This window comes from Phyllostomus hastatus, unplaced genomic scaffold (assembly GCF_019186645.2).
Source record: "Phyllostomus hastatus isolate PE091 unplaced genomic scaffold, TTU_PhHast_1.1 phas_contig_40, whole genome shotgun sequence".
Classification (NCBI taxonomy): domain Eukaryota; kingdom Metazoa; phylum Chordata; class Mammalia; order Chiroptera; family Phyllostomidae; genus Phyllostomus; species Phyllostomus hastatus.
The window spans coordinates 13472947-13498311 of NW_025333872.1; the positions used below are offsets into that span (position 1 = coordinate 13472947).

At 45.2% G+C, this 25365-nt stretch overlaps 1 protein-coding gene across 4 annotated transcripts in view; it reads left to right on the top strand.

Annotated features, from left to right (window-relative positions):
- The first annotated feature begins 917 nt into the window (after positions 1-917).
- Positions 918-25365, top strand: part of TFAP2B (transcription factor AP-2 beta) — a 29123-nt gene continuing 4675 nt past the window's right edge. For 2 of the 4 annotated variants that reach the window (XM_045844155.1, XM_045844156.1), the window contains exons 1-7: positions 918-1016; positions 4025-4051; positions 5359-5817; positions 10567-10627; positions 18290-18509; positions 20146-20264; positions 22422-22563. In XM_045844155.1, coding sequence (XP_045700111.1) covers positions 936-1016; positions 4025-4051; positions 5359-5817; positions 10567-10627; positions 18290-18509; positions 20146-20264; positions 22422-22563 — 1109 coding nt within the window. In that variant the 5' untranslated portion in view covers positions 918-935. The remainder of the gene's footprint in view (positions 1017-4024; positions 4052-5358; positions 5818-10566; positions 10628-18289; positions 18510-20145; positions 20265-22421; positions 22564-25365) is intronic. The other 2 variants (XM_045844159.1, XM_045844158.1) reach the window with 1 other exon arrangement.

Here is a 25365-nt window from a genome sequence, read left to right on the forward strand (position 1 = left end):
GACAACAGATGTAAATATGAAATGTGCTCTGTCTCTGCAAAGAAGGCTCCAAACTCACTCGTTGTGCAGACCTGTGTGTGTGTGCCCGTTTTGCTCCCAACATCTGAAAAAAAAGGAGAAAAAGTCTTCATAAAATGGAGACTCCATCCAAGAAAAAACAGCATGTGGAATCTGTTGAAAATACATGCCAACAACCCCTAAAATGACAAACAGTGCAGACTGGGGTGTCCGTACAGCATTTAAGTTACCCCATATGTTGGACAAATGACCAGAAATATTAGAAACGAACTGGCTTTTTGTTCTATAGTGACAGAGGTGCAGTTGAAAAAAAAAAAAGTTGTGTAACCATCAACACAGAGAGATCACCGTTAAAACCCCTAAATCCAGCTTTCAAAAATACCCTTCTGCTGAACACACAAGAACAGGAGTCTCTGCTTTAAATCTCAATCATTGGTCTCCCTTTTAAAATCTAGATAGAAAATGGGAGACTGTTGGCCCCCTCATTTCTCATTGTGAATTTTAAAGACTCCAGTTAATGGCTACAATGATTCATCATTTTCAATAAAGAGGTTTTTAAATGTGTATATTTGTATCAATCGCATGGAACAACCATCTCTCCTTTAAATGCATGTTCAGAATCTGTAGACTGTGTGACCCAAGGGTGCTTATATAACTAAATGTGGGTCTCTGGGTGTAAATATGTGTTTATGATTTTTGTAATATATATGTCTGTGGGTTGCATCTAACTCCTGTGTGTGTAATAATGTTTTTCTCTCTGCTGAGGCTTACTTCTGCAGCCTATTGTTTGAGACAACAGATATAAGTTGCGATGGGAGAGGAGCGTCGGATTTGGTGTGTATCCCCCATTTCCAATTATAGATGGATCATTACAGACAGCAGAGTCCTGAGAAGCCAGACATCTGCTCCTCACATGAATGCACTCACCTCCTAGAGACCAGGCTGCCATCATGCTCTGGAAGCTCGTGGAGAATGTCAAGTACGAAGATATCTATGAGGTGAGCCGACACCCCAGATGCATCTTAGAGTTTTGCAGATAGAGAATTTGAGCTTCTTGACACCCCAACTGATATATATTTTTAAGCTATTTACTCGCAGATTTCCGGTCGGTTTTTTCAGCTTTCTCTAACTTTTAGAAAAACTGGTTTGGGGAGACTTTACTATTCTGAAAAAGCACTTTGAGGTTGCAGTCTGACTACTCTAACTTAGAAGATTTCTCTTTTATTTCTTTAATTTTTCCTCTCTCTTCCTCGCACCCCCCCCCCCATGGACTTCGGTGAGGAAGGTGGGCAGAGAAAAGAGAGACTGCTGAAGGCAGAGGCTCTCCTCGTTTTGAGTGTGGGAGAAAATTAAGTTTTCAAGCCTCATTGGTAACAGACTCGGGCTTTTAATTTTTATTTTCAATAAAATTCCTGAAATCGATAACGAACGGATCCAAGTAGAGGACGGAAAATTAAAAAGAGGGTGGTAGATTGAGGGGTGTCGGTAGAGCACAAGCCAAGGAGCAGCCACAATTTTTTTCTCTTTTCTTGGGTTTTGCTTCTCTGAGGGTCAGAGCGTCCAAACCACCCGGTGTTTGGGCATTTTTAGCGAAATGTGCTGCCCTTGTTGTGCGCACACGGTTCTCAAGGAGAAACTCTCCCTCCGGCCGGAGAAATTGCCCGCAGCCCGAGGCGCCTAAAGCTGGAGGGACCGGGCCGCGCCCGCGAAGCCCATCGGTCCGGGCAGCCGAGCGCCGGCACCGCGGGGCGGCTCCCAGGCTGGGCGGGCAGCGTTGCGGGGCGCGGGGCGAGGGGCGTGGGGCCAGGGGCGCGCGGCAGGATGGGGAGGAACGGCTGCCGGCGGCCCGCGGAGCCTCGCTCCGGAGCACCATGGACTCGGAGGCCCCAAATTAGGTGCAAGGGGAAAGGGGTAAGCGAGGACTCCGAGGAGACGTCGAGGGAGGGGGAAAAAAAAAAGCCTGGAGAAAGGCGAAGAGGAGTTAGGGAAGGGGAAGGTCGGAGCTGGAGAGCAGGCAATGGAGACTGCAAAGAGAGAGCGTTGGAGAAAAAGGGAGAAAGGGAAGCAAACCTCCCGGACGGACGGCGGGCAAGGGCAGTGCTTGGTAGGGCGAAACAGTCGCGGTGGGACGCACAGAGGCTCCCCTAACCAGTGAGGGAAACGCGACTCCTTCGCTCCGGGGTAACTCGCAAAAGCCCGGCCCCGAGCTGCCCTGCCGACCCTGGGAACAGGCCGCGCACTGAAGCGGTCGCGAGCTCCGACCGACGCCGCGGGCCGGTTCCTGCGGGGATGGAGGGGTTCGCTCGCGGCGTCCACAGGCAGCATCAGCGCCCAGGGCCCCCCAGCTCTGCCCTGAATCCCAATTTTCCGGAGGGAGGGGGGAAGGGGAGAGACAGAGACAGAGAGAGATGGGTCTTTCTGCTACTGATGCTTGGAGTTTCCCTTTCTTTCCTCTTTGTGGTTATGTAGTGACTGTAACGCGGAGCCGCGCCTCCGGCTCCTGTTTGTTTCGGTTCGGCCTCCTTTTCTTTCTTTAACAGACGGGATGATGGCAAAGTCGAAGACACTAGAAATAGCGTTTAAAAAAAAAATGTGAGCTGCCGAAGTGGGCAAGACACTTGCGGGGATGATGCGATGGTGTAGACAACTTGGGGCGCACATAGAGAGGTATCAGTGCGTCCTGAAAAGTAAGCAGATGTAACTCGCTCGCTGATTATGAAAAGTAAACTGCCGAAGTGAGAAAGGAGGGAGAGAAGAAAGAAGGGAGGGTGAGAGGAAAAGGAAGGGGTGGAGTGGAAGAGGGGCAGTGAATAAAGGGGGAGAGAGAGGGGAGAGAGAGACAGAGAGACAGAATGGTGCAGCTATTTCCAGCTGCCTCAATTTTCTGCTCAAAAATATAGGAAAACCAGCAGCCTGGTGGAAGGAGCCTATTTAAGTCGGGAGGAAGGTTGAACTTTAACAGAAACGGCAGTCAAGCCAGTTGAACGGGTTCCTGAAATATCCGAAAAGGTTTTCTGTTGCCCCTGGCTTTGCCTGGAAAGGATAAGTTTAGTGTACCTGAAGATTGATTGCATACATTTTAAATTGAGGTAAAAATCACAGACTGTGTGAGCATGAAAGAGGGGAAGGCTGTACAAGGGGCGAAAACCCTCCACCTCGCCTCTGTCCTTTCATAAATAAGCATATTCGCTAACACTCAGCGAAGGTCTGCAAAAGCCACGGTAAACAACAACGGGTTGGGGGCCACGGGTTTACTTTTCTCTCCCCTGCAAATGATGAGGCAACGCCTTTTTATTTTGTTCTTGTAATCTGCACACAAAGCACCTAGGGCGATCAATTCTTCCCATTAGGAAAGTCCCTCTCCGGGAAGACGTTTTATACAAGCCCCCAGCGATGCTCTCCCTCACTGCCCTGTCCAAGGAAGCAGAGGCTGCTTTACGCGTGTCCCCAGCTCAGTTAATTGAAGTTCTGCCTCTTTCCTGCTAAACTTTTTCCCCAGTCTGCCTTTGCCAGCCCCCTCGTCTGATTACATCTAGTAATTCTCCACTGAATGAACGTCATTTACAATAGTAGGGGAGCTCTGCGCTCGCTGCTGCTTCACGCTCCATTTGTCCTCCATTCTCCCTTTAAAGTACTCGTGTAATATTAATAGTCATGAATATCAATTATTATGAGGCGGTGTAGGCAAGCGGAGGGAGGAAGGGGCGCCCGAGCAGTCTGAGCCCAGCTTCGGGTGGAAGAGGACTGCTTCTGGAGCCCCGGAGAGCGGCAGAAGAAAAAAAAAGGCCAAAAAGACAGTAAGGGACCGATGAACAGCTCCGTCTGTGTGATAGGCAGCGCCAATCTTGTTCGGGGGTGGGGGGGATTTTTTTTTTTTTTTTGATGGCTTGTCCTGGAAACACCTCAAGCTCTGCTTCTGTGTCCAGCTCGTTTCTCTGCTGGACTCCTTGATTTTTTTTTTAAATCATTGTTTGATTTTGAGCAGTAACCAGGCTTTTTTTTCCAGATGTTAGTCCACACCTATTCATCCATGGTGAGTTTGGATTCACGTTGTACCAGAATTGCATGCTCCCTCCTCTCACTGTCTCTCTCTGTCTCTCTGTCTCTGTGTGCGTGCCTCACTCTCTCCGTCTCTGTCTTCCTCTGAGCGCCTTTGGCTTGGTAATTTAGCACCATAATTGGACGAGGCTGCAGCTGCTTTTCTCTGCATTGTGTGTTCTCCGTCTGAGCTCCTTGAGTCAGCTGGGGAGAGGGGAGGCCAAACAGAAAACTTTTTATTTGCTATTGCAGTTTGGAAATTCAGGTGTCTCCTTCTCCAAAAAGAACCAGGAAGACTTTACCTTGTCATTTCCACAGAGAAGAGGGAGAAACTTAAACACCCCTCTCTCTCTCACAAACACACACACTCGGACCCCCCTCATTTTTTCACTCAGTTTACCACTCCAGACAGGACCAGCAGTAACTTGTCTGGGCTTTTTCACCCCCTTGCAACCTCGGGTCCTTCATTAACATACCCTGGAGAGTTAATCGCATTAGATATAGAAAAGCAACCTTAGAAATAACTCCTTAAAACCACAATTTGACTTAACGTGGGTTTAGGAGATGATTTCAAATGAGATCCATTTCAATCAAACACTATTTAAATTAATTCCTCCTGGGGAGGGAGGGGTGACTGGGAGCTCAGATCAGGCAGATTCCTGGGAGCTCCTGGAATTACCGGGTTGTGCAGGGAGCTCCTGGGCAGCCCACTGGGTTTCTTTCTGGTGAGGGCAGAAGTTGACGTTGAGCTGGGGGAGCCGCACAGCAGAGAGTGTAAAGTTTTCTGTGTTATACTTTGGAACGATGGCAGAGTTATAAAAAATTGTTTAAAACCCTCAGAAGAGCAAGTTCTATATGTGAGATTACTACATTTTTAATTAAGGAATTGACAATGTCCCTCCATACAGTTATTTCCCCCTCACCCTTTTTGCTGGCTTTGCACTCTTAACTGAAGGCTCAGATGTCGGTTATGTGGGTGATTCTCCCCATTTCCCTCCCCAAAGCCTTGCGTTTGGAATTGCTAAAAATCATTTGCCCTCTGAGTCAACTTGGCAGTATAAGTTTCAGATTCTCGCTTCCCCTGTCCCGGGAAGAACGTACAGGAGCCAGGCTTCTCCATTTGTCGCTTGTGTTTTTTTTTTCCTTCTCTCTCTCTCTCTCTCTCTCTCTCTCTCTCTCTCTCTCTCTCTCTCTCTCTCTCTCTCTCTCTCTCTCTCTATCCCTCCCTCCCTCCATCCCTCCCTCCTTCTCTTTCGCGCTCTCTCTCTCTTTCTCTCTCTCGCTCCTTCTCCCCGCTCCCAGGACCGGCACGATGGCGTCCCGAGCCACAGCTCGAGGCTCTCCCAGCTGGGCTCGGTGTCCCAAGGACCTTACTCGAGCGCCCCGCCGCTGTCCCACACGCCGTCGTCAGACTTCCAGCCGCCTTACTTCCCGCCCCCCTACCAGCCGCTCCCTTACCACCAGAGCCAGGACCCCTACTCCCACGTCAACGACCCCTACTCCCTGAACCCACTGCACCAGCCCCAGCAGCATCCCTGGGGACAACGGCAGAGGCAAGAAGTGGGTTCCGAAGCCGGTTCTCTCCTGCCCCAGCCTCGGGCCGCCTTGCCCCAGCTCTCCGGCCTCGACCCTCGAAGGGACTACCACTCGGTCCGCCGGCCGGACGTGCTGCTGCATTCTGCGCACCACGGCCTGGACGCGGGCATGGGTGACAGCCTCTCGCTGCACGGTCTTGGGCATCCAGGAATGGAAGACGTACAGGTAACCACCACCACCAAACAAACAAACAAACAAACGAAAAGACAGTAAATAAATAGCGAATGCTCCGGGAGGGAGGGGCAGCGGGGGTGGGGCAGCTCTGTCTGCTCTGCAGGAGGTGGTTTCCATCTTTAGAACAGGACCCTCTAGACATGCATATACAACTGTTTATGTGAGTACGAACGCGGTGGCTCTATGCTGGCGATTTCTGGGGGTCCAGTTATGAAAGGTAGAGCCACTAGAAATGAAATCATGAAGGAGAAAATATATGTGTGTCGTTTGATAATTTAGAATCATCAGAATTAAGGGTAGATGTTTTTGCCTTGTCTTAGCTACTGGCTCCTTCCTATTCTCTTGCGCTTTGTGTGAGCAAGCTGGGCACCCTCCCCAATGCACCGCACTCCTCCCCCCAAACACGTCCCACAGTGGGCCTGGCCAGATGACTTGGACAGTGAAGACCCGCTGCCTAAGGGCTGGGGCTGCTGCATGGAGGCACAGGGTCCCCTGCAGGCTCCAGAGCTTCCTCCTGGATTTGCAAAGACTTTGTTAAGCATGACAGTGCACATTGGAATAAACACATGTGCCACATTTGTCCAAGTCATGTATCACTCCGAATACCCACTTCTGCAGCTAACCCCATAAGCTGCAGAACCCCTTTCCAAGATAACTGAGTTCCAGAGTCATCACCTGATAAATGGAATATTTGTGGGGAGAGACCCACAAAGACATAATTCTGTTTGGGCGTCTATGGGGATAACTACCATTTTAGAGATTTTTTTCACCTTTTGGTCCATTAAATAACCATGGAAAAATATTCTCCACACCCCTCTTCAGTACCCTCCCTCCATTAATACTCTCCTCTCCTCAATGCCGCCGTCCCAATTGAAAGTCATCACGTGTTTATTTCTTAAAACAAAAGGCTCAAAACGCTCCCCCTACCCACACACTATCCCATCTGCAACCTACACAATGGAGTCTGATTTGGTTGAGAATACTTGATTAAACTAAACAAAGAAACATCAAAGAAATGATTTCTAAAACCTGTCTGGGTGATTCTGAGCAGGTCTCCTTTTGCTCCTTAGTTTAAATAGTCTCCAGGAAAGATAAATATGGTTGAAAAGTATTTAATTGACACTTTGGTCTCATTGGCATAGTTGTATACATTATGCATCATTTTAGACATACATCTGAAGCAAAGGAAAACAAAAATGGAAAAGGGAGAAGGGTGCGCAAGTCCTTCTTCTCTACTTTCATGGAAAAATGTATTTTGAACAGTAAAATATGGTGGTAGGATCGAATGCTGTCTATGCATAGCCTGTCATGGTTTATTGTTTTAAAAGAAATCTGGTTGTTTATTATTTCCAAAAATGGGAGTATCACCCAATTTGTGGCTGAATTTACTTAAAGTAATAAGAATGATAGTTTTGTTGACTTAACCAAGCTTGGCTGTCCCTGTCTAAAGATATTGCTCCTTTCAGAATATTATATGAGAAAGGAAATATTTAATAGTTGTGGATTTTTCAATGCATTGGAGTAATGCGTGTCTCGGGGTAGTTTTTAAATTAACCTTCCTGAGCAAGGTTCAAAGTGCTAGATAATGAAAGTGGATCATCCCATCACCATTGCTGTTGGCAGTGCTAACACTGGCTGTCACCCCCACCCTCTGGCCCAGGGGTGGGGTCAGGGGCTCAGGTGACCCAGCATAGGAATTCCCTCCAAAAAGGAAATGGATTTATTTGATTTTGGATCTTTAACTACATAGTTGTGAAGAGTTTTGAGTGCTTGGCCAAATGGAAAGGGTGAGAGAAAAGCAGGGCCAGGTCTGTGCATTTGGGAGAACACCCCTGTGGAAGAGGTGTGCCAGGCGGAGCTGAGTTGCTGCTGCCCTGAAACCCTGCCGCAGAGGTGGAGAGAGCTGACCGGAGAGTAGCTACAGGCCCAGGCCTCGAACGTTCTCCTCCCCACCACACTTCTGCCCCGTTCATTCCCTAGAAGCACCTCAGCCGGTCATCCAGTGAAGTAGGGAGGCCTCCAATGCAAAGGGTCAGGGGTAGACAACCTCTCACTTTTTCCAGACATGGATGATCTTGCTGAAGTGTGCTTGACTTAACACAGGGCAGGTGACAAAGGAAGACAGGGGAGAGAAGATATATGTAGGACCAGACCCCCGAATCCAGAGGTTCCACTTCGGACTTCAGGGTTTGGAGCTCTGGGGCCAAAGTTACACTCACTGGTGGTGGTTTCATCGTTCCCTGCAGCTACAGAATGGGTTGGCATCGAGGGGCTTTTTAGAAGGAACCAGAGAGTGCTTGAGCCTAGACCTTAGTCACTTGTTCGATCTCAAGGGCCTAGTGTGAATCCCAGATCTCCACCCCAGCCTCTGCCGATCACACTGATCCCAAAGGTGCTGCCCAGCTGTGGGCCTCGCAGCCTTGAGTACTCACTTGGGGCGGGGCTGTTGTATGACCCAGACGCACACACACAAACGCATGGCCACCGCGCCAACCATGAGAGGAGAGCTAATTAGCCAAATGCTACTAATATTTTTTAAGTGAAACTATAAAACCCTGTCAATTTCTATTTCAATTTACTCACAGGGGCTATTAAACTAGCAAATCGCTGTTTGTGTTCCTGGGTATGCTACATTTCACCCAGTGTGTGTGTGTGTGTGTGTGTGTGTGTGTGTGTGTGTGTGAGGGGGGTGGGGAGGGACAGCGTTGAAAACTCAGACAAACAGCATGAGAAAGGAAGAGGGACTGAGATGACACCTAGTTTGGAGTTCGTTTAGCTACCAGGAGCATCTCTTTTCTTCTTCCGATCTTTGCTCTCTAACCTCTCATCACCTCTACCACCCATGAGTATAAACAACATAAGGATGTTAAGTCAAACCTCCCAACGCGCGCGCTCTCTCTCTCTCTCTCTCTCACACACACACACACACACACACTCACTCACTCAAACACACCCTAGTATCTTAAAGCAACCCCCGGTATCACTTTTAACTAAAGAAGTCTAGTAATTACGAGTCTGAGTTGTTTTTCTGCGCTTCCGCATGCAGTCCTAATTAAATCTTTACGATCCTCCCCGTGACGATTAAGCGCCAGCATGCTGCGTGAATATCCTGTACAAAAACCCAGCAGGCGGCCGTAATTAGATAGAAAATCAGACAAGAGCCTTCTCATTAACTACCACAACTACCCCACGTCGCTGATGAGGCGTATATACATATTTACGTACGGACGTGAGGGTGAGGTGTGGGGGCACAGTGATCCAGGCCTGTGAGATCGTGGGTCTGCCCTCCCACAGACACAGGCGAGTGTTTCTGTCCTGCGTGGACATGTTGCCAGTGCAGACACGTGAGCATAGATAGTTGTGAATCTTGTGCGCGCGCGCGTGGCATGGTGGGGTCTCCTGAGGTGTTTCAAACAAGTTACATGAAGTTATTTTTTAAAAGGCTTTTCACTATTTCTTAAGATTTGCATGGCATGTCGCAACATGGAAAATGGTCCTTACTGAGAATAATAATTTTCTTCACCTTTCTGAGAAAAGAAGAATGACCATTAAAAACCAAGAGAAACAAATGAGCATGCACCCTCCGTGATTAGATCATCTCGTTTCTAATATGCTGCTTGTTTGGGGGAGACAGTCTCTCCCTTTTGAGGAGCACACACCTTGCCTGGGGGCACAGCATGACTAGATGGGAGGTGCTGAGAACACACCACCTTGTTCTCAAGCCCTTTCTTTGCTTTTTACTTCTCTGTAGAGTGGGTGACAAATTGGTCCAACTTCAGATTTCTGTGGATCAAGGAAAGCAGCTGTACATTTCAGAAAGAACTATCGTTTATTTTCATTGGGTGGGGGGAGGATAGGGAAGGGAGCCCACTGCTTTGGTGGGGGCGGTATGCACAGCCAGACAGTAAGAGACTCATTCCAACAGTTATTTCCCTTCAGAAGTGCTGCCAACACCCAGGGTGCAAACTTTCCTTGGGAGGAATGAAACTGGTGTAGAAGATGAATGCTCTTTGCCATTACCTAGGTGCTGACTGGGAGCATCGGGACCTCTGTATGTGTCTGTGTCTCTAGTTACTGCCTTCCAAACAGGTGTGCTTCTTGCTGGGAAGCAGCCGCAGCAGGGTTGGGATGGGGAGCAGATTGTGCAGGCTCCTCCGAGGGGCTGTCTACAGCACAGAGTTCATAGCGCACAGGGATGTGTATGGACTTCAGTGGGTGTGTGGTCCTGGCGCCTTGCAAACGTGTTCCTATGTGCTGCTGTTTGCATTCCATTCCAAGCTGCTCAGACTTTAATTAAAATCCCATAACGTAAACTATTATGTATTGGTAAAATGACTCTAGAGTTAAGATATACTGGGATAGAATAGAAGACTGAAAATGCCCTTACTAATATGGGTGAAATATTTTCAGCTGTTGCCAAATTTTCATAATCCATAAAAGCAAATAATATAAAAGTTTATATGTCTATGTAATATCAGTTTAATATAATAACTCAACCAATATTACATCCCAGAAGTCTCTCACAGTTTCCTTTTTCCTCTTCTTCCATTGGAAGAATGTATAATTTGGGTGAATTTCATCTCTGTGTCTATTTGGAGATAATAATGATAATAATAAAACCTCCCTTTGTGAATTAATATAAATGGAAATAACAGAAACTCCAGTTTGGAATGACATGATTTATGTGTGTGATTCTTTAATATCCAGTCAATTTGAATAGTGATGTTTTTATATTCGCAGTCAGTTGAAGATGCCAATAACAGCGGCATGAATCTATTGGACCAGTCTGTCATAAAAAAAGGTACGGATTATTCCCTCCCCAAAGTAAATGAAGTTCTCCTGTGCATTCATGTCCTCGTGATGAGTTTTCACTTTGGAGGGACTTTATTATTTCATAAGATACAAATGGTTGTTCACAATTACAGAACAGCAGCTGTCCAGGTGAAAGGGCATGTCGGGAAGAAGGAAGTGGGGAGGGAGGAGGGAAGAGCACAGGTAGAAAACCCGCGTGAGAGACACAGAAGGACAGAGACTGCTGCTGGGTTTTTTTTTTCCTGATGGCACATTTGGCAGCAATTCAAGACACTACCTTAAGTAACTGAACTACCATCATGGATGGAACTAGCTGGGAAACACTGCTTTCAAAATGTACTGTAATTATTTCATTGATAACTGGAGTTGGCTGAACTAAACCTTATGTCATTGAGATAGCTCCTTTTCTCCTTGTTTTTGTGTTTGATTTTTTGGTGGTAATTTTGTTCCCAGTACTCTGTGTTTCATGACTTGTTTCTTATTTTTTTAATTGTGCCAAATGTGTTGCTAAATATGCGCATCCTGAGAAGCTGAGACAGCCTATGCACATTTCTAAATCTTCCTACATATGCGTTCATGATTTAGTGTGACTGTGGAATCACCCCATACTGTTAAAGGGCATGTGATATTAACAAATGTTTGCAGTCTCTTGTACAGCTGTAAGCAAAATAATTAACTAATTAAACTAATTAAATGTAATTACAATAACTCATTTCGGGCGTATTGCAGCTGCTTAATTTTTCCCCCCTCTTCTCTGACAGTCACTGAGAGAATGCCTGGCGATTAGTGTGGCTGTCGAAAAGCCTGAATGTCACTCACATGCCACAAATTTAGGAGCTTGAATTTGTAAACAGAGCAATCTTTAATTATCGCAAGAACTGGTGTTTGGAGATACAGTTTTAACTACGGTAACCCTTTCTTATCCATGCTGGAGAAGACCTGTCCTTATGTTTGGTCCCTAGCTTCAGTCATTTATGATTCATTGGAGCCGCATGGCTTTCACAAAAACAATGAAAAGATATTTTGGAAAATAATCTAGAGTCAAGCTGGTATAGTAGGAGGATTGTGAAGTAAGGATTCCAGAAAGGGAGAGACATTCTAAATTTTCTTCTTTTACAAAGGCAAAGAAAGTAGCTCTGAGAGGTGGAAGGTGGGTGGTAGAAGCTGTACTTAAAACGGTGCCATTTGGCTTTGGAATATAACATCTGAAGAATAGTAAGGTTTGGGGCAAAAGTATTTAAGCGTTGCTTCAAACACCTCTCCCTCTCTTCTTTAGATAGTATCGGTTCAGTCTTTAGTGACAGCTTTTGGGTTTGCTTGGGTGTCTCTGCGCTTAGATTCACAGCTGTGCTGATAGCTCACTTTCACCATATTCTCTGGGGTCTCCTCTTTTGGCTAATTGCTGGTTGATGAGGGAATGGTGGGGTAGGGCTGGGACGCAATACTCCATTGGCTATTTTTGTTTCTTCTTTTGTTTTAGTTCCCCTTCCATTTTCATGAAAAGCTAGAACTCCTTAGCTTAGGGGTCCAGTATCCTAGAAATAACATTTGGACTAGCAGTGGGCATGCCCAACCAATGACCAATCAGAAATGTTATTAATAGCCAGGCCCACAAAAATATTCAGAACTTAGCCTGCCTAACCAAAGGGAGCTGAAAATAATCCTGGATGTGTGATGCTTTCCCTTCAGGGCTTGTGTGTGTTTGTCAGCAGAATGTGACTATTTATATATAAGGGTATGCTCAGGAATAAGAAAAGGGGAATATTGACTAAAGTTATTTAGTTTTGTTTTGAAATGTGTGTTACTTTGTATGGCCCCCAACTTACACATATAAGTGGCACTCCTGTCACTTTATTGATTTAGGGGGGATGGCATGAATATGAAGTGTTAGGTCAACTCTATTACTTAATATTTTAGGGATTTGCTTTATTACATGAGAAAAGACCCTGATATCTTATTTTTATCTTTAGAGAGCCATGGGCTAAATAAGAACAAGTGGTTGTTTTATTTTTCTAAATCACTGTGAACCACTTAAAATAATGTTATGGGTTCATTAACTCCTTCTCTGCTCTCTGGTCTCCCAACTTTGCTCCTCCCTCCACGTTTATGAGGGATGCTTCCAAAAGTTTAATGTCAATAAAAGAGAATATAAGAGAGTTTTCTCAACAAAATATTCTACATTTCAACAACTGGCAGGGGACTCAGTTGCTTAATTTATTTTCCAATGGGCTTTTAAAGAGATTTTTAAAATTTTAACATGTTAATAAAAGTTCCCCAACTGGCCCAGGGTTTGGTGTCTCTGTTTGTACTTATGAGGCCAGAAAATTTAGAAATTTAGGCATAAAGGATCCATCTCTCTCCCTCTCTCTCTCCTCTCTCTCTCTCTCTCTCTATCTATCTATTATGGAAGCACCCCCTTCTAAAATTTAACCAGTACAACTTTTCACCTGTGTGGATATCACACCATGGATTGTAGGCTAGGTCTCTTGTTATGTTTGCTATCTGGGCTTAGCTGACATTTCTGAAGTAATTTAGTTAAGAGGAAATGAGTTGTTCCCAGTAGAGAGAGCAAACGAGTGGAGTGAAGGTAGCCAGCGTGATAAATGGCTCTTTCATTTGAGGATCTCCAGAGCTCGTTTACGGCTAATTTTCTGTATTGGCCCCCTTTGAGCTATTAATGCAATCGGCAGGGACCGTGGCCCCTCTCCTCTTAGCTGCCCCATTAGAGATCCCATTAAGCTGCCAAATCTCAGAGTCTCAACTCCATGGCAGGACTGGGGGGAATAATGAAAGGTGCTTTTTAAACTCTCCTAATCTAAACCGGCAGAGGGTGGTTAATACGATTTGAAGGGGGCTGGTCAATGAGCAATCAATAAAGTAATAATGAGAAGGATTCGGTACATTAGCAGTCTAAAAATCCAACGAGACATTAAAAAATCATTCTTAACTCTCAGTTCTGTTAAGATTAGGAATCTGGGCCGTCTCAGGGAGGGGGCAGGCAGGATGGTGCCCAGCTAATACCATGACCACTGCCAACATCCTACAGTCTAACTTTTTAAAAAATGCTCACTTAGGCTTTATGAAAAAGTTTTTAGTGCAATCAGAGGCCAATATGCAATTGGTTTGACACCTTAGGCAGAAACACACTCACACACACACACACACACACCACACACACACACCCTGGGATTTCTTGGAAAGGCCAGAGTGTCTGGAGTCCAAGTTCAAATGCTGTGACTGTGGGGCATTTTCACTGGTCTTAGGGATATCCTGTTTGGTTAGACTCAGCTCAGCCTCTGCTGTCTCCCAGTTTTTTCCCTGTTAGTTCTGGCCCCTTCCCCCTACACACACACATTAATTGGTGTGGACTTTCTCTGGGGTGGGGGAGAATAAGAAAATTGTCAATTTCAATTACGGTGGATTCTTTTGGAATTCTTCCTTCTGACTTCAAAGTTGAAAAAGTACTGAGAATCTGTCAGCACCTCTGAGAGGATATGACTTTCCTCTCAGAGAAAGAGGTTTGGCTTTCCAGAGCTGACTTGGATCCACTAAGTATTCAACTAGGAACTCTGAGGTATATTCCAGTCACCCAGGCAGTAATCAGAGTCCATAGAATTTCCAAGCTAGAAAGGTTATACACTCTTCTTTACCCCTCCCCCACTTCCCACACTACCCCCAGTGTGGAAACCCAGACAGAGGGTAGAAAAATGACTTTCTCAAGGTCCCACATGTCAAGTAAGTGATGGGACCAAACTCAGTTTCCAGCCTCTTAGGCTTGACCCCTAAAGGTTGCCAACAGTGGATGTTTGTAGCTTTTTTATGTTCCAGCTTTCTTTGTGGGAATCCTTTTATTTTTCTTTCCAGGATTTCAGAACTTACATATATACACTTGAGATTATATATATATAATTTAACCCTCAGGTAGATGAGAAACAATGCAAGTATAGGGAAAGGTGTGCTTTGCTGGTGAGAATTATTTCAAGCAATACTCAACCTCCTGGAAGATTTCTGGTATAGTTTATATACTTAAGTCCGTTTACTTTTCTGAAGGACTTAACCCTTGAATCTATTTCTCCTCTTTTCTCCCACCAGCAGATCAGATTCACAGAGGATATTGTTTCCAGGCAGACACAAAGATCTCAAAGCTACAATTTCATACTTAAGTTTAAAGAATACAGATTAAGAGCTAGTCTATTAACACTTTGGCTCTATGTACTCCATTAACAAATTATATTTTATCTAAGCAGTTTTTCTTCTCTTCCTTAAATAAAACTCCAGTCACTGTAATGAAATATTGATCAGTTTTTAAACCTTTTTCTTCTCTCCCCCCAAAATGCAAGGGAAAATGGAGGAGGAGTGCAAGTATTGAGGGTGTTCCATCCAGAAGTTAGCTCTGCTACCCAACTGAGAACTGAAGAGGGTAAAAAAAAAAACAATTTTAATGTATGCACAGAAAATTGTAAACATGTAAAGAACTGAAAGCTTCACGCTGAGTTTTGCTATGCTCCATTTCCTTACCATTTCCTGCTGTCGCTTTAAACCTATCTTAGTCATCTCTGGGTTCCGTGAGCAGGAACAGTGTGCTCATAATTACTAACAAATCAACCAGGCCTTGTTGCTTTCTGGGTTTATTGATAAACTGGAGGAAAGCAGAAGGGGAAAGACCAAGAATAAAATATAGGGTTAATCAGCTGAGCTAAACAGATGTGAGAGTGGAGGGGAAGGTAGATGATAACAGTGCCACAATGGACTTAAAGGAAAGTTGGGACAGGAAATGTGTTGGGCTCTAGTCTAGGTGACCAGTGCTAAGGTCATCCTATAACCTGAGGATGAGAAAATAGAGGATAGGAATATGATTGATGCTTAAATTAAAAAATGGAAACATCTGAAGCATGTCTGTTCAAATAGTTGTCTAGGGATGAAAAAACAAAAAACAGCCCACCCCCCACCCACAGACAGCAGTGTGTTGACAGAAGCGAACTGGATTGGTGATATTTAGGTGATGATGTATATGCAGAAAGGAAGGTACAGCCCACAGGAAGGAGCAATATACATTCCCCAAAGGAAATAGCTCTTGCCAGGTAAATCAGAAAATTAGCAATAGTGAAATTAGAGGGCAGGTTATAAAGTGTCTCTAAAGGCCTGGCTTTGTAAAGAGATTTGGCATCTGGGACTTTGAGAAACAGATAAAATTCCAATCCTCAGGAGGTATTCAGTTATCTGGGAACTAGGAACTAAATTTACTGCTTTTAGCTTAGTGAGGGTTTTTCTGTTAAAATATTAGTATTTGAATGTAAAAATGTTGCTGAGTTCAAATATGAGATTTTTATACACTTTATTCCTATAGTTCATACCTTGTTGAAAATACAAAGGGCCATCTATATTTTGGAGAGCAGTGTTCCAATGCTATCTAACGTCAGTTCCCATGACCATAAATTGTTTATAGTGCTCAAATACGAATCTGAAATATGGACATCAGAACTGCTGTGAGGAATGAGATAGATTAAAACAGATGTGGATGCTGTTAAAAAGAATTAAATTATAGATGTTCCCACCCCAAACGCTGTCTATAAAGTAAATTTAACTCCATAGTTTGCTCAAATTTGATTAACACTCACACTTAAATTTTTCATTGGTCCACTCATATGAGAGGCAACGTCACTGATGAGAATATGATGAGGGGAGTGAGTAGGAAGGAAGCCCCTGTGTAACTCACCACCACCACCATGTCGTGCACAAGATCCACTCTGTTACCTAGTGTCACTCATCTGCCCTGGAACAAGGTCTTGGTTTCCAAGGACAGAGCCAGAAATCTGAAAACATCTGCTAAGGAATAGCAAAAGGGAATGCTGCAGTTTGCATACCTACCATCTTAGGAAAGCCCTTTTCCACAACGTCTTTGTAAAATGCTCAGTACAGTTAATAATATCTGAAAGATTTGGGGCCTAACTGGCTTTTAGGAGTCTATAAACAATCGTGGAGGTCTGGAATCTGTGGTAGAGAATAAGCTGTTACAAAAATATTGTGTTGGCTAGTTTGTTCTATACAAGGGAAATTATACAACTTGTTTGACATATAGAGTTCTAGGCTCCAGATGGTCAAAAGAGCATCTCTTTCCACAACCAGGATTACAGGGTGAGACGGAGTCTTTATTAAGAGTGGGGCCCTGGCTGGCATAGCTCAGTGGATTGAGTGTGGGCTGCGAACCAAAGTGTCACAGGTTCGATTCCCAGTCAGGGTACATGCCTAGGTTGCAGGCCATGACTTCCAGCAACCACACATTGATGTTTCTCTCTATCTCCTTCCCTTCCCTCTCTAAAAATAAATAAAATATTAAAAAAAAGAAAAAAAAAGAGTGGGGATGGAAGCCTCCTTTTTCATGCCAAATGCATGTTTCAGTAAATCCCCTGGACTGTTTCAATATCTGGAGGCTTCATAACCCAGTGGAAGAAGCTAAAGTGCAGGGCAAGTCAGGAGGAAAAGTTGACTGCCCAGTAGCTTGTAGAGCCTGCAGAAAGAAAATGGGGTATAGCAGTGCCAAGGGAGCGAGAGTCGCCAGGGCACTGGGAGGTTGACCATTCACTGTTCCTCATTCCCGGTCTTCTGGTTCTCCTGAGCCCCGCCTCTTCCTGAGGTACAGATGACACTGAAACAATTAAACAGAAATACAGGCTGGAGAGACTGAATGCGCCTGGGTAGCAGTGGCAACCAGCTGTCAGCTCTTATTAACTTCTGCATAAAACATACCTTGAGTGCGGTTTGTTATCAATTACTTGCCGAAATGAAACAACTGGGGCAAGGCAAGACTGCAGCTCATATGAATTAGAGTGATTGGTTGATTGATCAGGGCACCTGTTGTAAATCATAACTGCTCCAAACAATCACCAGCCGGTGCTTTGCTTTATGTTAATTTGTAAACAAAATTCATGTCACTGCAGAATTGCTTTCACTGGAGAGAAGCATTTGGGCTCATTTCTAAATGAATCTGTTGTTATGATGTAGGCAAGACTGGGATCCACTTTAGAGGAACGAGCAGCCCTTTTGGGGCCAGCCTTCCCTCCTAACGGTATTATTACTCGGCTGTTCTTGGGCACAGCATGCGATGGGCCTACCCTCCTGATCCGCTCCGGGGATGATCCTCTCCAACGGGAAAAGAGGGAGGGGCTCCCATAAAGACCCTTGGCATTACCATTTTCTATCATTCATAGTGATAATCACCTTCAGGTTTCACCACCATATGTGGTTACCCTCAGGCGACTGATGAGGAAACCAAGATTCAGAGAGGTTCAGTGAGATGTCTAAGGTCACACAGTCAGCACGTGATGGAATAGGATTTGCCCGGTTTCAGAGCACAATCCAACTCTGGTTGCATGTTTTATTGATTTGTGTCTCTATCAGGGCGTGGGAAGCGACACTCAGATGTCTCCACACACACGGGGTAAATTTCCAGAAGAGTAACGGCTTCTCCATGTGTTTGTACACAGTGCACTGAACGCACCGCAGCACCACTGGAACAAACACTTCCTCCTCCAGCTTTCCACTTAGCGCCGGTCCTGTGGCCTCGTCCCTGTTCACGCACCGACACATTCTGTCAGCCGGTCACCGGAATCGAAACCGGTCTCCTTTATGGCATTTTTTTTTCTCTCTCTAGTTCCAGTTCCTCCCAAATCTGTGACTTCTCTGATGATGAATAAAGATGGTTTCCTGGGAGGCATGTCCGTCAACACCGGCGAGGTGTTTTGCTCAGTTCCTGGCCGTCTGTCTCTGCTCAGTTCAACTTCAAAGTACAAAGTAACGGTGGGGGAAGTTCAAAGACGGCTTTCGCCCCCTGAATGCCTCAATGCGTCTCTCCTCGGCGGCGTCCTCAGAAGGTAAAGCTCCCCCAAACTAGTTTTTACGGGGTGGTAGAAGAGGGCTCGCGCAGAAACCGCCTGGAAGCGGGACGCGGTTGCCTAGCAACTGGGCGGCCTCCGCGCACAGCGCACGGGGAGTCCCGGCTGCCGCGCGCTCCCGGCCCAGCGCGCAAACCCGGCCTCCAACCGGGCGCCGCAGGCCCGCGCCGCGCACGTGCTCTCCGCCTCTCCCTCCGGCGTGAGGCCGTGGGAACCTTCCCCTTTCCGGTCTCTGGGCCCAGCGTGCAGCTCCCTCCTATCCTTAGGACTCTTCCAGGGCATTCTCTCCTGAGTGACCAAGAAGCTACACACACTTACCTAGAATCGAAGTTTCACGGAGTAACCCTTTGCAGTGTACTCTGATTAATCTATTTTATTAAATTGTAGTTGGTGGCTAAGCTGGTCACAATCCACTAATGCACTGCACTCCACAGTTTGGAAAACACTGTTCCAGATTTGCGACCTCCTTTCTTCAGCAATACTGTCTCCAATAAAAACAATATCACTTTAGAAGTATTAATTGTTATTCCTTGGGACCATTGAGATGCTCCCCAGTATTGGAGGAAAACAGTCCATAAACTACTTGTGGAAAATGGAGGAGGCAATGGCTTTTATCTTAGAATTTAAAGCTTCCCTAAAAGTCCCTGCCAACTCCTGAACTCTTTGTTAGTGTCCCTGATATGAAGGTGACATTGTATGAGGTGGACTTTTCTAGGTAGCCTATTTCAGGTATTGAAAGGGCTACTCCCTTTTTATCCTAAAAGTGGCTCTGGGAATAGTACAGAAAGAGAGGTCCCAGTCACTGGTTCTTTTCTTGTGTTTTTGCCCCACCTTAGCACCTTTGCCAAGGGAGATCCTTGGGAGGAAGTAAGGGTGTGATCCACAGGCTTTTCTCACTTTGCTTCCTCTAGCTGTGCTCCACTTTGGTTCAGTTTTCAAGTGAGTCCTTTGAGCCCCTGAGTATGGAAGTTTCTTTCAATCACCCCCAGGCCTTGAGCGTGTGTACATAAAACTTGCTATGAGATTAAGTGAGATAATATAAAGTGCTTATCACATAACTAAACTCCCTAAAGTGTTAGTTTTACAGTTACGATTACCATCACCATTAGTTTCATGTTTCAGTCTTCCTTTCCCTTTTAACCCGACTCCCTTTTATAGCGACTCTTGACCTCTTCCTTGCAAAGCCCACCTGTTTCAGCTAGTGCCTTCTAGTCTCTGAACCACCCAGTCCTTTCCTCTTTTCTGCACGGTTGTGCTCGCCCAGTTATTGCTCACCTAACTTGCTCTGTGACAAGGAAAGAGCTGGTGTGTGTGCACGTGCAACTTCTACCTTCTCTAGACCCACAACCTACACAGTAATTATTCCCATCTGCTATCATTTTTCTCATGAGATAAAAAAAGAAAACACTCGATTTTTTAAATGCTCTGTATTGCAGAAATTAAGCAAACCTCAGCAAACTATCAGCAAATAACCAAAAGGAAGGGAGGGCGGAGGAAATGTGCTAACCTCAAGTTAAAACCTCTTCAAGCTCCACTGGGCTTTAGATTGCTAAGCCTAAACTTTGTTTCAGGAACACTGGGAGGTTAATCAGAATGTTAATTCTTGCAATTTCAGAGCCAAATCGAAAAATGGGGGGAGATCTTTGCGAGAAAGGCTAGAAAAAATCGGTTTGAATTTACCCGCGGGCAGGCGCAAAGCAGCAAATGTCACGTTACTCACCTCCCTGGTGGAAGGTAAGCAAGACGTGTGGCCATTTCACGAAGCAGCTGAGCTTAACTGTCAGCTGAAGACTGACATTTTACACATTTCATGATTAACTGGAAATCATTGCAATTGTTGTGCCCTTGTGAGTGGGTGTCAAGTGACTGTGTGAGGGAAGTTCAAAGGTCTTTTTACTTAGAGGAAGCCAGCAATTGTAGGGAGGCCAAAGGAGTGTGTGAAGGTCCCTTTGCTGTGAAGAGTACTCAGGTCCAGCATCCAAGCCAGTACAGGGGTCACTTCTGTGGCCAGGTACAAAACAGAGTGTCTGAAATACCCTCTGAACTCTTGCAAGAGTAACTGTAAACAGCAATCTATTGTGTACCACTTCTCCTCCCCACATTTTACCTCTGCATCAGTAGTGGAAAACACATTGTCTATTTATGAAACTGTTATTACATTCATAATCCCTAATGGCTGTTTTAAAACTCCTGTCACTCCCAGAGCCCTATATCCTGCTGATTGATTAAGTGGGACTTATTGTTATTGAAATACAATTTAGTAAGGCCCATGATGCCTAGAAGATTGGGTGGGAGGTGAAGAAACATGGAGGGAGTCATGTATGATCTTCAGTGTAGATTCATCAGTTGTCAATTAAAGGGACATAATTATAACAAACACAGTGTGATTTGCTCATCCTTTTGAGGTTGGGGATGATATTTATAGTATCTAATAAAGAGGTCCTCCTGCACCGTTGAGACCAAGAGGATCTGCTTTTGAATTTGTGGGATGGGGAAAAGATAGGAAATACAGCCAGATAGCCTTAATGGAGGAAGTTGTAGAATTATCTCTAGAGTCTAACAGGTAAGTTTTTTCCTTCTGTTTTCGTGGGTGAGATATTATGACACTCCTCTGGGGACCTGGTTTTTGGAGGAAGAGATGTTAGAATATTTAAGCAGCAACTATGAAGTCTTCACGTGTATAGGCACTGCATTTTGCCAGCTCTAAGGCAAAGTTACCTGGCCCAAACTTCCTCTCCAGGGGCGACAGTCACTAAATATCCAGACCACACTTATTAGTAGTCGACTCTCAGCCTGGGGGTTTAACTTTTCACCCTTCAGGGAATTGGTAATATCACAATATCCATTTTGAAAAGCAGTCAAGGTAATCTCAGCCCAAGACAAAGATTTGGATGGAGAAGGGAGGAAATTGAAATTCCCATATTTTGTTGCCAGTTTTCAGTTTTATGAATTATTCTAAGCACCATGTCTGAAGTCTTTTGTTGTTACTGTCATAATGATGATTTAAAGTGAGATATGGTCCTTAAAAATAATGTAGCTGTGGGATAATTCAACATATTTCTTTCTCATGTTTGGGATCTTCCCTGGAATCCCTGAGGCTGTGCTTTAAAGGGTAATAATGCCTTATATGAGAGAGGCTTCCACATAAGCTGAGGAATCTCTCAGATATCTAAGTTTTCTATCACTGCCATGTCACCTTTGTATAGTAGAAAGTCCTTAAGTAGGAGGATGATGACAGAGAACTCTGAAAAGAAACCTGAAAACTAACTAGCTAGTAAAAGGAAAGGAAAAATAAATATTTCACTGCTGGTTAAAAATACTCATTCCATATACATTTTACACATAATCTTTAATATATGTAGACATCTATACATACAAATTTATGTTTGAATATATTAGTTATTAATAAGATATTTTCCTCTAATACAATTACAGGAATATACAAAAGATAGGAAGACTTTTACATTTATTTAAAATGGTATAACAGATGCTACCAAGAAAGTGGTATCTGGCTTGAATATCTATCCCAGTGTCTAGGTGCATTCCTAAGGTGGCTCCTGGATATATCGATCCAGTTACCCTTAAGACAAAGCACTGGGTGTGGGAGACCTGAAGCTACTCAGGAAATGTCAGACTAGGACTTGGCTGAAAGGATGATCAGGGAGAGTGTGGAAAGAGAAGCAGGAGCAAAGTTTCTTCTATCAACTTCAACTACAGCCTGAGAATCATTTTTATTTCAGGCATTTGTCACACCTTTGCTCCCCCCACCCCCAATAGTTGGTTTCTTCTGTAAATAATAATTGACCAGGGAGCCTTTCCTGCCCAGGGATGATGAGGGACTGAGTGCTGATTATTACCTCTGCTGCTTTTTATTTTATTTTATTTTTTCAGGAGAAGCTGTTCACTTAGCTCGGGATTTTGGGTACATCTGCGAAACAGAGTTTCCTGCCAAAGCTGTTTCCGAGTATTTGAACCGGCAGCACACGGACCCCAGTGACCTGCACTCCCGAAAGAATATGCTGCTGGCCACCAAGTGAGTGTCGAAAATCCCATACTTCTACCCTACTGACTCACCTGGCTTGGGAGAAGGCGGAGGGCAGGGCAGTGCAGACGACCTCCTTTTTTGGGCAGAGAGAGGGATCAGCGGTAGAAGTAGCACTGGCTGGCAGCCTGTCTATTGCTGGCTAGGAAGTCCTCCCTCTCAGCCCGCTGTCCTTCCCCCCAGCTCACCCCATCCGGCCTCTGCCCCCCGCCAGTTGATTGTGGGCTGTGGGTTTATCTCTGCCTCCTCTTTTCCAAGTTTCTGGAGGAGGATGGCTTTACGAACTGAATTCAGACTTTTTAGATTTCTCATCTCCAACCTTGGGGATATCAGGCAGATCTTTTCCAGGTGGGTCTTATTCAAGTTATTCCATGGATATCTACATGCATATTTCTGCCTGGGTTTCACCTCTCTGTCTCACCACCACACAGCCACGTGTGCTCGCTCGAGTGTCTTTATGTCACCCACGTGTGCCCATCCCTACCCGCAGCTCTAATTACTCTTTCCAACGTTGCAGTTTGGCGTCTTCCACAGACATAAAATTTACTACAACTCCAGAGGGGAAAATAGTAAATCTCTGGCTAAATTTAGGTCTAGAGCTCATTTGAACTTTTACAGTGGGTTTTCTATTTATTTGATTTACTCCTGTCTTTGGCTTCCGTGTCATATTGTTGGTGTTTTATGGCCAGCGAAGGCCTGCAGTGGGCGGCGCTGCGTGCGCCCGCACGTTTCTCTTGCAGGCGCGGCCCAAACAGCGGCGCTCATTTATTTAGTGCTGGAGGACGCGGTTTGTTCCGTTGACAGCGTAATTTAAAGAAATATATGGAAGGCTGAAAAATCATTTGCTCAAATTTGTCCAGATGTTTTTGAGACGTGATTGGAATTTGATTGCCCCTTTCCGCAGGGTCAAAAAATATTAATGTCCCAGAACTTTAATTGCTTACAGACCCTGGTTTGGGCTTTGAAGATTTAAAATGTTTGACTCTAAGCATTTGTTCTCCCCAGTTCAGAATTTCCTTTTTGGCACTTCGGTAATGAGTACAAACTTAAGGAAAGACTTTAACCATCTCTTCCAACGATCAAAACCTGGCACCCATCCTGTTTTTACAAGGTTTTCCTCTGATGTAACACTTGAAATATAATAGATCTTTGTCAGTAAATTGCCTTCCTGCTCCCTACCCTGGTGTCTGGTGGTGGGGGACCAATTGGTGCCTTATAAAACGGTAAAGGTACTTGGGGGGGGGTGCGGAATAAAACCAAACTGTGTAAATTAGACGACAGAATTCCACAAATGACATTTCCCTAAGGAAGGCTTGTAACTTTCACCTTTGAAACCTTGTGGCTCTCTCTTAGGCCAGCACTTGTTAACCTGGGGTGAGTGTCAGAATCATCTGGGGAGCTTTTTCAAGATATTTATTTGTGAACCTAGACCCAAGCCTCCCGAATTGGAATCAGTAGCGGTGGAGGCCTGGATGTGTACATTGGAACCCCACAGGTGATTCTGAGGTACCTCTGATTTAAGAAGCGCCCTCTTTAGGTCACAACTGTTACCAGTTTCTTCCTGGGTGTGAGGATGTATGTGTGCATTTTGAATGGAGACACCAGTGGAAAGAGGGTAGAGAGAGGATGCTTGTTAGTGTTCTTTACCCACCAGCCTTAAAACCAAAAATCGTTCAGCTGCTGCACCTGGGGGTGGGGGAGGAGGTATTCTCTAAATTAGCCATTCCTCCTCCTGGTGGTAATCTCCTGGGAAAGGATGCCTGAAGGTCACTCATATTGGCCTCCAGGTGCCTGCCCCTGTTACGTGTTGGCCAGGCCAGGTGTCACCAGGTGTCAGGTTATCCCAAGGGGGCCTGGGACTGGACTTCTGTAGTTTTTCTTTTCTCACCACCCACCACTGATGGCGGCAGGCTGAGGGGATGAGCCCGCCAATTGGTAAAAGGCTGTGGCTTTTGGGATGCCATGCCTCTGACTGCCGGCAGAGTGAAGCCATTGTACCTTCAGGGCTAAAATTCTCCTGTCCACCGCTTATATTAAAACTTTCTCAAATAAGCCCAATCCATAGTTAGGCCCACAGGATTTCTAAGGCTGGGAGATTCCTCTAAATGGTAGGTGCCTTGAGGAAATAAAAAAAAACTTAAACAAATAAAAATCTACCCTCCCCTGTGTCTTAACCATCTACCTTTAGGTTTTATTTAAACAATGTAGGAATCCTTTTATATTGACAACAATTCTGTTGTACAAAGATTTTCAGTCACCTACACTTGAAAGAAAAAAAGGTGGGGGAGGGGAATGCCTCCCTTCCCAAATACTGCAGGTAAACAGATTTTTGCTTTGAATGGAATCAGCATTCTCTTCTGCAATAAACAGTTGCTTGCCCTGGGCCATGCAAGGCTCCAGCAATCTGCTTCTGTGCTAGGGACAGGCTTGTGGCCGAGGGGCCTAAATCTTTCAAGGCTTTTTGAGCCTGATCACCAAGAGAGGCAAGGGAGAGGAGGAGAAAGGGCTTTTAAATGAACTGCCAGGTTAGAGCTAAAAAATTACTGAATATTCAAAATCAATTGCCAAAGCCTAGCGGATTTCCCAAAGCACAGTTATACGGTCCTGGAATGAAGGAAAAAAGACTGGAAGGTGGAGGGTAGGGGCTGCTAGACTTTGGGATGAGAGGGGTGCATAATCTCCCCACCCCGGCTTGCTTTCCTTCCAGCCCCAGCTGCTCTAGAAGGGCGAGCGCTGGCAGAGGAAACAGAGCGGAATCGCTCACATTAGCCTCGCTCTTCGGCTCTACGGTGA